This window comes from Rhea americana, unplaced genomic scaffold (genome assembly GCF_003343005.1).
Source record: "Rhea americana isolate MKP2758 unplaced genomic scaffold, rheAme1 scaffold_190, whole genome shotgun sequence".
Taxonomy (NCBI): domain Eukaryota; kingdom Metazoa; phylum Chordata; class Aves; order Rheiformes; family Rheidae; genus Rhea; species Rhea americana.
In genome coordinates, this window is record NW_028186039.1 from 1069138 (window position 1) to 1082349 (window position 13212).

General features: G+C 42.3%; 1 protein-coding gene across 1 annotated transcript in view; it reads left to right on the plus strand.

Moving 5' to 3' along the window:
• The window catches only part of NDRG3 (NDRG family member 3), a 66007-nt gene that overhangs the window by 24443 nt on the left and 28352 nt on the right, over nt 1-13212 (plus strand). Inside the window, exons 2-3 of the mRNA XM_085302635.1 lie at nt 7356-7461; nt 10842-10877. Of these exons, the coding sequence (XP_085158761.1) occupies nt 7405-7461; nt 10842-10877 (93 nt within the window). The 5' untranslated portion in view covers nt 7356-7404. The remainder of the gene's footprint in view (nt 1-7355; nt 7462-10841; nt 10878-13212) is intronic.

Sequence of the window (13212 nt, forward strand, 5' to 3'; positions counted from 1 at the left end):
TGGATGAATGAACATGAAAAATTTGTTTTAGATTTAAAATGAAAATGACTTCAAAAATGCTTTTTATGCAGTTAAACTGTTTTTTTTTCCATCCCAATAGCATGTAACACAAATTACTTAAAAAAAACTCAAATCACAATAATGTTAGAAAGTATAAAATCCAAGGTCTGACTAAATATTTGTTTAGCTATGTTGCAACTTAAATGATGATTCCTCCCACACAGCAAGACAGCATAGTTAGGTTTAAAGGCTATATTTATCAACATAATTCAATGTTTGGCAGCCAGTGAAAATGAAACTTTTGCAAGAAGATAAGTAAAATGAAAGAACAGTGTTAAATTTCAGAAAATCGAAGTGTGCCGCTTGGTGGTAGAAATCATTGTTAACATCTCATTTTAAACAGATTCTCAATCCATCTTGCTGTGGATCACTTTTTGTGCTCGGAGGAATACATCCTCAACTTTTTTTCATGTGAAATGTGAAAACACACGATCACTTAGCAAGAAGCACAGTTGAAATGAAGCAGAAAGAAGGTTGCAAGTAAATCTACAAAAGGACCTAAAGGATCTAGTGGAAAGCCGCCACACTTGATCACGAGCTTTTTAAGCATAAGCTGCTGCAGAATAGGCCGATTTCCCTGCCTACCTTCCAGTGGTGCATATGTGCTTGGAGAGCAATCGAGTTAAGCTATGTGTGTTGCCTCAGTACGGTGAGAGCTTGATGGTGGTGGTATGGGGTGGATAGAAGAGATAGCATGGTGAGAGGCTGGGGTTAATGCAGTGGTAGTTTTGATGGGGAACCTAGGAATATTTCAACTGTGGCAAGTGTCAGTAGGGCAGAGCCTGCAAGAGCTCTCGCCCATGCCTGAGTGGGATGTCATAGGGCTGTTGGGGAAGTGGGTGGCTGGGCAGCAGGAAAAGCCTCTCTGAACAGATCCCTTTGGTCCTTCCCAAGTTCCTCCTCGTTTGTGGTGTCCATCACTATAGAACTGGAAAAATGGCTTGGTGGTTTATTTTGAGCTCTGTGAGCTGAAGATACCAGTTAATGCAGTCAGTGCTTTAGGGTAATGCCACTGAGCACGAAAGGGATGTGGAAAAATCATGTAAGACTTGCAGTTTACTGCTGTTTTGTGATTTGCAGACATGAAATCTTACCTCTACTAGCTGTGGACTATATGTCCTCACATTTGTGGGTAACGATAGCCACTGCTTATTTCATTTGCAGCCCTGTTAAGAAATGATTTGGGGTTGTGCTTGTAGGGGAGTTCAGCATCATTTGGTGGTTTAATTGGTAAACCAAAATGATCCAAGTAACCCAGAATGATTTGAAACCTTTACACTTCTCTTGCTAAATCAGCCTTGTTGATGCCTGTTACTTCAAACGGTGCCTAAGGATGGTGTCCTGCCGGTGGGACTCTGTTATGCATAGGGCTAGAATTGGACACTTGCTTTGTCCAAAATTAACATAAAACCAGACATGAAAAAACTCACAAAACTATCATTAAATTTAGGTCTCATTTAAACTCCTTAGAAAGTATATTTAGCAGCTGGCATTTCTGTCCTGGTTGTTCATCTTATGTAGTGATTGGTAATGGAGCAGTTAAACGGAAGGTAATCTGAGAAGATTGCTGGCTTGTCTTTGAGGTGGAGCGGCACATGATGCATTCCCCAAAATATATGAACTGGAACGCAGAAAGCAAGCAAGCTAGGAAAGTAGTTTGAAAGTGAATTTGGAGCCTTTGCCTGTTTTGCTGAAAGTTTACAATGTCTGCCAGCGTTTTTAGTGTATTTTAGCTTTTCAGCAGAGTAGTCTGTGCAGGTGATTGGGAAGTAAGTTGCTATCAAGAGGCTTACACGAGACTGAGGCAGAAAAGAGTATCAAAGGGTCTCAAAGGGCATAAATTAATCTTATTTAAGAAGATGAATATGCCTCAACTACAATCTACCTGATCAAACTGAGGAGCCCACACATCCAGCTGTATGAGACATTTGTCTACTGAGACACAGTAGTTTGCTGTGATTCTGTACTGGAGTACAAGTTCCTTCTCTGTCCTGTACGAACCAGGTAGCTGAAGTTCATAAGCGTCGGAGAAGTGTCTGCAAGCAGTTCTTGGAAACCTAATTCAATTTGTCATGGCTTTAAGCCTAGTCACTCCCTAGAGAGGACACTTTTTCAGCCAGTCTCTGCTGGGCTGCCAGCCAAAGAGAGCATACATCTTGCTGTATTTAATATCATGTTTTGTAGCATAGGTTGGTAACTGTCTTGTGTAACTCTCCTTCTGTGTGGTTGGTCTAACACAGCATGGAATGCAGGAATATAGCAGGTTACAGAGTTAACTTAGAAGCTGTAGTCTAGTTAAGGTGAACAAACAGGGAATTTCAGCCTCTGAATACAAAGTTTTGTTGCATGGCAGATTCCTAGAGGCTGTTTGTTTTGTACTCCACGGAGGGGACAGAAAGATTACATTTCCATAATAAAACAGAATATTCAAGGAGGTGCCCAGCAGCAGAGTCCAGCTCTTGCAGACTTGTGGCCCTCTGAGGAACAGCACTTCCAGAGCTTTGCCGAATAGAAACGGAAACCGAAGCATCTGAAAGCCCTGCAGCTTGCACTCACTGCTAGCCAGGTGGGTACAAGTCTGTAGTTACTGATGCTCTTGATGTACTGGACTTACTTTACCCCAAAGTCTTTCTTTATCTGTTGAAATGATGGAGATTTAGAGCACTCTTATCTTGGAGTAAGCGTGCAAGCGCATTTCACATCTTATATATAGATGCTTTCTTTTTGAGGCTCACCTGCCTTGGTTTGCTACAGCTTTCTGTGCCCTACTCTGACTTCTAATCTCTTTGTTAATTATTCACCAAATGTCTTTCCTCAATTCTTATCTTACTGTTTTTTTTAAAAGCAGCGTAGATTTATTCCAGCCTCCGGGAAACCTTTGGAAAGGGATGCATGGTTTAAACTGGGGTATTTGACTATATTTATAGCCATACGTAAATGGAGGCAAGAGAAGTACTTGGAAAGCTGTCATCCTGGGACATATATAGAAAAATGTATGATTTATATATGGATTATTCCAGACAAGCCTTTTGCTTTATCTATAGCCTGTCTTATGCAGAGCTCTTCTGGTTTTTATGAATATTTATGCTGCTTTGTTGTGGTATTTTAGACTAGCTTTCAGCTTATGAAATGTCATGTTTGTTCCTTTAAGTAAGAAGAGGAGGGGAGGGAGAGAATTGATTGCTTCCTGGGCAGGCATGTCTGCAGATTTTTTTACAAGGTGTCTTTAACCTGCTTGGAACAGAGGATAGCACAACTCTCCAATACCCTCTACTTCCCTTTGCCTTTGCAGTTGTAAATGTGCTTTACTAAGTCCCTCTGCTACAGAGCATGGTCTTTTGAGAAATCACTTCTGGACAAATGCGCACCCTGCCGTGTTCAAACAAAAAGCCATGTAGCTATTGACACAACATGGTAATAAGGTGCAGGTCTGGTGAGTAACCATGAAGAGTCGCTTAGATGTAGTGCTGTAATATGTTACCCAGGTTTGGATCAGAGCAATCACATTCACCTTGCTAAGAGCTTGGAGAGAGAAAGCATGCATCTACTTATAAAGTATCCTCTGATCATGAATTCATGTGGAGTCCTGAGGGTCTAGCAACCATTACCCAGAGAACCTCTAAGTGAAGTGGATTGTGAAGAGCTGGTTTGGCAATCTTAAAAAAAAAAACAAAAACAAAAACAAAACAAAAAAAAAACTGCTTGCAAACAGCAATAGGGACCCTATGCACCCCTTTCTTGCAAAAAAGCATCTAAAACCTTTGAGTGTCTGCAACAAGACAGCCCTTGAAATAGAGGAAAGTCAGATTTGCTGGATGAACAGATTGAATTAAAAATATTTAGAATAGTAAATCCACCCTCTTTCCATTTATGGCTGTGCACATTGAATCTTTCTTTTTGATTTTGCTTCCGGCTGAGCAGTTTTCTGTTGCTTCGTGGGTGACCCCTGCGTTTGGAGTCTCCTTAGGGGACTTCCTGAGGTTTCTCTCCTTAGGTGAGAGTCTGCTCCAAGCTGAAGCCTCCCAGGCTGATCTGCGTTGCAGGCTCGATGCAAGGAGCATCTCTTCCATCCTGCTCCCCTACAGAAGTTTTTCTGGTTCCGTGAGCCTCGGTGGTGTCAGGGAAAGTGAGCTCTCCTCTCTGAAGGAGGTTTCACACAACTCTGAGAGTTTTGGCCAAAATGGCAGTCTTTCATTTTGCTGCCCAGCTTGTTTTCACAAAGGAAGAACTCACTGTGCAGGTGTAATGGACGGTGAAGGAGCACAGCACTCTGTTGCCTTAGCTGCTTGAGATACCACCCCCTCTCCCCAAACAGTTTTTGGAGCAATAGCAGCCTAGGAAGATAAGCATGAGATTAATTTCAGTGTAGTGCTCTTTATGATGTGCACTGCAAAAGCGTCTAGAGACCAAATACGAAATTGAGATTGATGAGATAAAAGCATTTAATAATTCCTGCTTTGAGCACCTGCTTAATCTTTATTATTCTCATATTACAAATGCTTAACAAAGTAGTCCATGTGATATACAAAATGCTTCTTTCTCTCTAGACCTTCTGTGCTTCATGGCCTGGTAGGCTTGTATCAGCTGCAAAAGATGTTCCAGGGCAAGTTTATGCAGATTGTACCCCTCAGCTCCCAGGGAGTTGTTGTTCTTTATATAGCTCATGGGAAGAGAGGTGGTCTGTCAAAGCACTGCCAGAGGATTTGGGAGTGATCATCAAATGCTGTGCTTCACTGCAGACTTTGCTTTAGGCAAATGTGTGAAGTATTTGAGCCTAAGACTTATGAGCCACAAAACAAGCATAACCCATCTTGGAGTAGAAGAATCTGGAGAAATCAGCAAATGGTGTGTGGACATATTTTAAATTTCCTTTGGGTGCAGTCTCTTACGGAAGTCCTCTTCATACCAGCTGACCTACTTGCTTGGGTGCAGGCAAACAGAGGCAAGGCAGCTCTTGATCCTTGTCCAGCTGGCAGGCAGAGAAAGGACTGAGGAGCTGGGTTATAGCAGCGTGGGTGTTTCCAGGTATAAAATTGCTTCCTGCCTGCCATCAGGTCTGGTAGTTGGCTTCTCAAAGGAGCATGAGAGAGGAATAAACTCTCTGGATAATTAGGTGGTTGATCTAGAACTGTTTGTCTTCTGCTGCTAATAAACTTCTGGTGCTGCTTGTTTGCAACTGCTTTGGTGTCTAACCTCATGGGATCCTTGCTCTTGGGTTTGGAGAGAACCAGGTAGATAATGAGCTCTTCCAGTGTACATGGAAGTTTTAGTCCATTAGTATAAAATATTTTTTGGTCCTCATAACTCCTTAAAAGAGTTACAATAACTAGCTCTTCCTCCATGGCTTGTCGTGCATCCACGTAATGCTTCGTAGTGCTCTTCAGAGTAAAAAATTATTCTGTGGTAGGAAGGATGTTACCTGTAAATGAACTGGTTTCTTGACCTGCACAACAGATCTGTTTTACAGCAAATATTCTGAAAAAGAAAAATAAAGTTTGCCAACATGAAGAAACTAAAAGAGAAGGGTGGTGGATTTTCAGAGGGGAAAGACATTATGAATGTTTTTTTTCTTCTTTTTTTGGCTTTAGCCACACTGATGTCAGTCCCAGCACAAATGGGAATGGAGAATACTAGCTTTTGGTGAGAGAGGAGTTTCTCTTTCCCCGGCAATGTATGTTTATGTTGATTTAAAGTGCACAGAGACTGTACTCTTTTTTTCCACTTTTTTCTTCCAGGATTAACATCAATATATTATTTTGTACAATTTTAATTTGTGATATCATCCAAGAGTCTCTCTTCCATTCACACTCAGCTAACCTCCAGGAAGCCCACCACATGCCTGTTCCTGTCCCTACTTAGGTCCATGACTTATTTTTATTACTATTATTTCATCCACAGAAATGTCTATAATTTTCCTGTATAACTGAAGAATCTGCATAGTCAGGTACGATCATCTCCTGTTGCCAGGGCTTTCTTCATATTCCTGCATAACTGCCTGCTCTAGAAATTCCCTTCGCCATAAACACAGGTTTAGCTTCTAGAACAAAAAATTAAATCCATGGTAAATTCTGCCATAATTTTTCCTCTACCCTGATCATGGTATTTGCACCAGAAGATTCTTCTCCGATTCTGTGGCAGCAGTGATTTTTCACAGACATATGTAACCTCATGTACTGTGGGGTTTGGTTTGGTTTGGTTGGTTTGTTTTTTTCCTTGGAGGACTGTGTACCAGCTGACAGAAAATGACTGTCTGGGCTATGAACGCAGCCCTCCACAATGAACAGGGTTATCCTGCACATGTTCAACTGGACCAGGACTATCGGGGGGGCAATTTTTGTGTTCCAACTTGTAAAGTGGGGGCTGCTTTGAATTCTGGGCTGTTTTATATTCCTGCCAACAGTGTACACCTTTGTGCCTCATGCAAATCCAGAGGCAGTTGTACGTCTGCGGGACACAAGCACACCTATGTTCAGTGACTGAATGGTGCAGTTAGTGTGTGTTGAGCACTGCCAGTGACATACTATGTTGTACCTTGGTGGAACTGACATTGGGAAAACTGCTCTAGGAAAGGCACAGAAGAAGCAATAGAGGTTAAGGCAATGGCAGTGTGAGTCCCACTCTTACCAGTGAAGAAACAACAGCCCCTTTCAGACACTCAGGAGATTGCAGTGTTCCTGCGTATTAAGTACAATTTAAACTCTGCTGATTCAGTCATTTCCAGTTCTTCCTGGAAGATCAGCAATATATGGAAGTGAATCCAGACTTTGTGAGTAGAAAGTCCTAAGCTTTCAGAGAGAGTTTTCAATGGGCAAGGCAATGTACAGTATGAGGAATGACATGGCAATGCACTGAGTGCAAACTTTGTGACTAGAAAGACTTTGGTTTGGTTTGGTTGGTTTGTTTTTTCCTTGGAGGACTGTGTACCAGTTGACGGAAAATGACCGTCTGGGCTATGAACACAGCCCTCCACAATGAACAGGGTTATCCTGCACATGTTCAACTGGACCAGGACTATCGGGGTGTAGACTTTGTGAGTAGAAAGTCCTAAGCTTTCAGAGAGAGTTTTCAATAGGCAAGGCAATGTGCAGTATGAGGAATGACATGGCAATGCACTGAGTGCAAACATAGCTGCTTGCATTCTCCTGTTGCAGATATTTCATATTGCATGGAGAACCAGCATCTTTCAGATTCTTGGGTTTCAGTTTGAGTGTATAGGACTGTAATGAAAGATCTTAAAGCTTTCTTTGGCTAATATCTTTTGTAATACCATTTCTAACCTTATGCCTTTGTTTCAGAATCAGTGATTTGCTGCTCTGAAGGTTAGTTGACTCCACTTACGCCACCATGGATGAACTTCAGGATGTTCAGCTGACAGAGATCAAACCCCTTCTGAATGACAAGGTAATGCTTGCTGCTCTGTCACTCTCACTGGTGTGCTCTGGCTGACTTTGTGTCCAGCAAGAAGCTGCGATTGCTAGAATCTATGTACAGCTTGAAATATCTTAAATACTAAAAAAACCAGCTGCTTCCCTGTTCTGATAATCCACTACCATGTGCGCTCTTCCTAAGTGTTAGGGAAAGAAAGACCACCAAGGAGCAGTTCAGTTAAGTTTGGAGTCCCAGCTAGGACAGTGTGCTAAAGATTTCCAAAGGCAGAGGAGGAAGTGGAATGGTGATACCCTTCCTGACATGTTTGAGCTGTAGAACCTGATAAATTCACGCTTATTAGAGAAACCAGTGCTTCTATCATATCTATGTTTTTGACTTTAAAAAAAATCATCTTCTAAGTTATCTACTTGTTTTTTGACTCCAAGAACAGCCTGTCTCCCTGGATTGAGTAATGGAGAGCTGTTTCTATTACTATCTGTAGAATCTACCTGGAGCAGTCAAGACTCATGCAGTACTGAAACTTTGGAAAATCTATTGTGTTGCAGCCACTGTTTAATCCTTTTTTTCTGTCTTCTGGAGGAGAGCCACCTGAGCTTTAGGAAAGCCCTAGCCCTACTTGATTGTGCTGTGATCTGGTGCTCTTGCCAAAGTCATGCATGTGATTGACCTTCCCAAGGTACATCTTGCACCTGCAAATTGTGATTGTGAGCAGTGATTTTTGATCACTTTCCATGTCTAAGAGCAAACTCAAAGGGTCTAATGGAATGTGAAGCAGTTCCCAATGCTTTGCTGTTTACTGACTGACATCAAGACTCAGCTTGTTCTGCTGATTGCAAGATGTGATTTCTGAATGAAAATGCTATTTTAGCTGCTCGGTATGTGCCTGCAGAAGACTCTGTACCAAATCCCCAAATGGGTGAAATATCTGAAATTCTGTTATGTTTTAGTGTATTCCTAGTTCTTCAGGAAGAAACACAGTGTGGCTCAGAACCATGACCGACACTGCACAGAGATGAGAAGTGTGCTTGCTGTGGCTCTACTTTATACATTTTCTTCTAAAATGCCTCAGTAAAATACCACCTCAAAGTCTAGCCCACATTAGTGCTTACAAGCTTGGAATAACATGCACATGCTTTTTAGATAAAGCTAATGGATCATATGGGTGTGGTGCCATAACATGCACTTTTGTGCAGTGCATCAGAATCCAAAAGTATTGAGCTTGCAGTTCGGTAAGACTTTCATGGAGCAACCTGCCTTTAATAGTAAGAATTTATGAGCCAGTGTGGATTAATGGCCAGAAATAGTACAGTAAAACTCTTAAGGTGCTAATGGATGAGTGCTCATGAGCTCTTCAGATATTAAGGCTGCTGTACAGGGAAAAGGAACTCCAGCATGTTAACACTCAGACTGTTAAAACGATGGAATTGACTGGGAAATTGAAATGGGTCACAGCTGTTCACTTCTTGCCTGAACTAGAGGAAATGCAACTAGGGACCGTTAAGCCCTGGTTTTGTTTTGTCTTAAATCTAAGACAGCAGTCCCTGTGCCTTCAGGCTAACAGTTACAGTCGTAACAACAGTTCAGGAAAGATAGTTTGCAAAACAAAATCAAGAATGCTGCAGTATATCAATTTTCATTCAAAACTTTGATAATACTTCTGATTAATCCCTATTCTGACACTTTTGACTCCTGTTAAAATAGCCCCAGTGAAAAGTGATTGAAATGCAACAGCTTAGTTCAGGACATTGACTGAACAGCCCTTAGGCTGGATTGGATAATCCTATCTAGCTGTTTGCCTTTGAAATGCAGCCATCACATCTCCATCAGACTGGAAAACCTGCCTTAATCTTAGACTTCATAAATTTAAGAAACTAAATAGATTAATGCTTTAAAGTCAGATATTTGGTGTGTTAAAATCAAGTATCCAGGAGTCAGGACATGTCAGCACTAAGGCTGCTGGTGTAGCTTAGTCTACTCTGATAACAAACAGTACAACTGCGGACTTTCACTATTTGATATTTTTTCCCTGGCCCCCCAGAGAATCCTGCTTTTCTCAGTACAAATTCAGATCAGCCTTTAATTACTGTGCTTCATTTACATCCAATGCTGAGAAGTTATTTCCTCTTAGGCTTTTTTATAGTCTTTATTCACCTTGAGATTTTATGACTGAATTTATTTTTTTAAAGTCTTGGTAGATGAGGAGACTTTACTGTCTACATTTAATAGAAGAAGGAGAAAGGCATGGATGAGGTTTTTGGACATCTCAGCTGATTTGAGGATCTCAAACTGGAATCCAGACAGCTGCTTTTTATTTTCTCATCCCCCCACCCTGAGGATTTGGTGCTTTGTGCCACTTTATGTTCAGAACATTGACATAGTTCAGTACTTAATGCTCAGTGATTCTTAGACCAGCTTTGCAGCTATCTCAACTTGAACATCTCAAACTGTGAAGAACACAGCAAGAACACAGGTTGTTAACTGATGTGGCAAAGCCTGCAGGAAGGAAAGCAGGGCTTGTTGTTTACGTATGGAGAGGATTTGGCATGCCCAGCCAGAAGAAGAGTTTGGAGTACTTGTCTTACTCATATATGGTCCTAGTTGTAATTTTAGCACTAAGATGTAGGCTGTGCCTAAAACATGTAAGCTGGAGTGCTGATTCAGGATTTGCCCAGCCTTGTCCAACATTTGACAAGCGCTCTTGCACACTGCATAAATCTACCCTGTGGCAAGAGCCTGAGTCTCCCAAAGCATGTGGGCATATGGACAAGTTACTGCAGAATTTTGAGCTTGCAGTATGCCAAATGTGTACCATACCTGCTGGTAATGAGTGGTCTCACCCCAGGGGAAGAAAATGTCAGTTGTGAATTGCTTATCCTAGTTTCCATGCCATGTGATTTTAGTGTCTTACAGTTCATTGCATTTACCATAGAACAACATTATGCATACTGCTGTTACTGCAGAGTAGCTGACTGCATGGTGTTCTTCTGCTTATTTCCTTAAATCATAGTGATAGTCCTTTAAAGAATTTTTCATTAAAATTTATAATGGTCACCAGGACAAGACCAAAACCTTCTAACCCACCTGCCTTTGGTCAGGGTCCTTCCTGCATTGTATCCGTCTCGCCTCAAATGATCTCGACTCTGAGCTGTGTCCGTGGATGTTCTCTGTAATCAGAAGCCTTGGGACAGCCCTCACACAACTCCCTGTATAGTAACGGTCAGAACTTGCATGGGATTTTCTTGTAGGGATCCTCTATTTAACTGCTGTCCTGTCTGCAGTTAGGCTAGTCCATACTGAAGCAGAGGTTTCTGAGGTGACCCTTTATGTTGCTGTTGGTCTGTGTTTTGGGGTACCATGCTGAACTCTTTTTTCTGTTTTTTGTTTGTTAACAGAATGCTGCTCGTAACTTCCAGGACTTCGACTGTCAGGTAAGACATGTACACGAGCTGAGCGGACGTGGCAGCCTCCACATGGCCAATCAGAAATGCTGGGAGAGACATAAAAAAGCTCATTATCTTCACTTTTTAACTCATTTGAAAGCTTAATCAAGGAGAACTTGTGTAAGCCAGTTGACAGAAATTGTTCTTCGCTATTCCCAGTTCTTCAGCAGTTATATATAGTTTTAACAAGAATATTTCTATCCAGTATCAGCATTTTCATTGGTGAACAGATTCTTGGGTTGTGGTGTCAAAATAAATGACATACCAGTGAACTGACAAACAGTTTCCCCTAAAAAGAGGGAAGAAGAAGAAGAAATGGTAGCCCAGCCGAGTGGATTTAGAGTGTATACCCTGCGGGCTCCCCAAGCTTTCAGGCTAAGGACAGAGAAGCGTAGAAGCGATGGTTCTGTAGACCAATAGGTTCAGAACCTATTGCAGCAGAGGTGCAGCAGAGGTCAGGATTTAGGAAACACTAGTTCTGATTCTGCTGAAGATTTTTAGTAAGCTTCAGCAAGCTTTTCCCCCAACACAGCCATGTCCCATTTCAGAAGTTTGGTTGTGATGCTTAATTGCTCAGATTTCCTAGTGGCAGTTGCTGTAGAAAGGCTGTATGCTACTTTTAGTAGGGAGCTTGACTCTGACTAGACAGGACTGCTCTGCAAGCTGGTTATTTTGTGCTCTGAGATGCCAACCTGCACAGTTGTGCTGAGGCTTCACAACAGGCTTGCAGGGTGATTGGTGTCCTGAAAGGCAGTTTTTTTGGACATGTGCAATATGCCGAAGAGCTGCAGCTCTGTCATGTCCCATCTAGTTCAGTCTTAAGACACTTGCTAGGAAAGAAGGAGCCTACCTGTCCTGTCTGTTTATGGTGAGAAGAGATGGAAAGCACCAAGCATTACTGCTGCCCCAGATATGGCACCACCTTTGCTGCGCCAGGGTCATGACCAAGCAGTGGTCATTCTCTGTGAAGTTATTCATATGCCTGAGTAGGGCAGAGATGAGCCTGGTCTCTCTGGTTGCTAGAGGAATAATGCTTTTAGAGGCGCGATTGTACTCAAGATGTGGGGGACGCTCTTTGCCAAGCAGAACACAACCCTAGTATTGCGGGGGGAATTTGTAGAACGCAGGCTCCACTTACCACGCTGGATTACCTTGCTGACCTGCCACTTGACATGCCAACCGATTGGCAGCCAGTGACTTTTCTTTCTYTTCAGCTGCAGGAGGCTGCTGTTTCTGGGGGGTGGGGGGCGTTGCTTGGCACAGCATAGGCTCTCTTTGCTGTATTGCGCTAGTGGTATGGCTAAGGGGTAGAGCTGTCAACAGTCTTCTCTCTGCTTCATGTGATAGTTTAATAAAGGTCTGTCAATGCAGATGATTCCAGAAAACCTTCTGCAGGCCTGTGCAGAGCAGGAATACAATCAATGCAGTCATAAAGAGGAGTCTGTATTTTTCCATCTCTTGAGATAGGAGACAGAAAGCACACCCCATCTGGGCAGGCGTGTGTCACTGCATGGCAGTAGCTTGATTCCTTGTGGATTTTAATGTTATCTTTAAGTCTGTTAAATAAATGTATACATATATATATATATATATATACACACATATATATATAAATATATATATAAATCCTACAGTGCTGTAGCTTTTATGTCCAGTCTCAGAAGTGGCAACAGTGTTAGAGATTTATTTCACCTCTTTTAATAAAGATAGATAGTGGTTTTAAAACACTCACTGTACTATCTTGTCTCTGTCTTTCCTTTTGCAACTTCATCAGCTCTGCCACAGGTAGAGCGTGCTTCCATCTAGGTTGGAGGAACAGGTAAAAATAGGAGCAATGCTTCTGAGTGAGAGCATTAGGGAGCACCAGCAATGCCTACTAGGGGCCTATCTGCCATTATTGAAAAGAATATAAATAATATTGTGTGAGAGTACGATCACATTAGTCTTCGCTGCCAATTCTCTGATGTGCCACAGCAGCTCTGAGTTTGTCCATGCATACCTGTCTACAAGCAGCATGGTCTTGGGAGTGGAGTGGAGAGGTAGGAAGGTGTCCCTGCCACAGAGGCATGCATTGCTGTGGCTTTTTTCTCCATTTTCCTTCTACCAGCAAAGCATATCTACACTCTTCTTTAGAGAACACCTTGAATTCAAAGCTGTGTTAGATATGCTTAGCATGAGGCCTGGAGTGTTGGGTGCAGCAGTTGCAGACACACAGGCACTCAGCTATGTGTGCCCTTGCCATTGTCTTAGCTCCTGAGGTGGCCCTGTGGCTGAAGTGCAGGAAGAGCAGCTGAGCAGCCATGTGGCACGGGAGAGGGGCTCT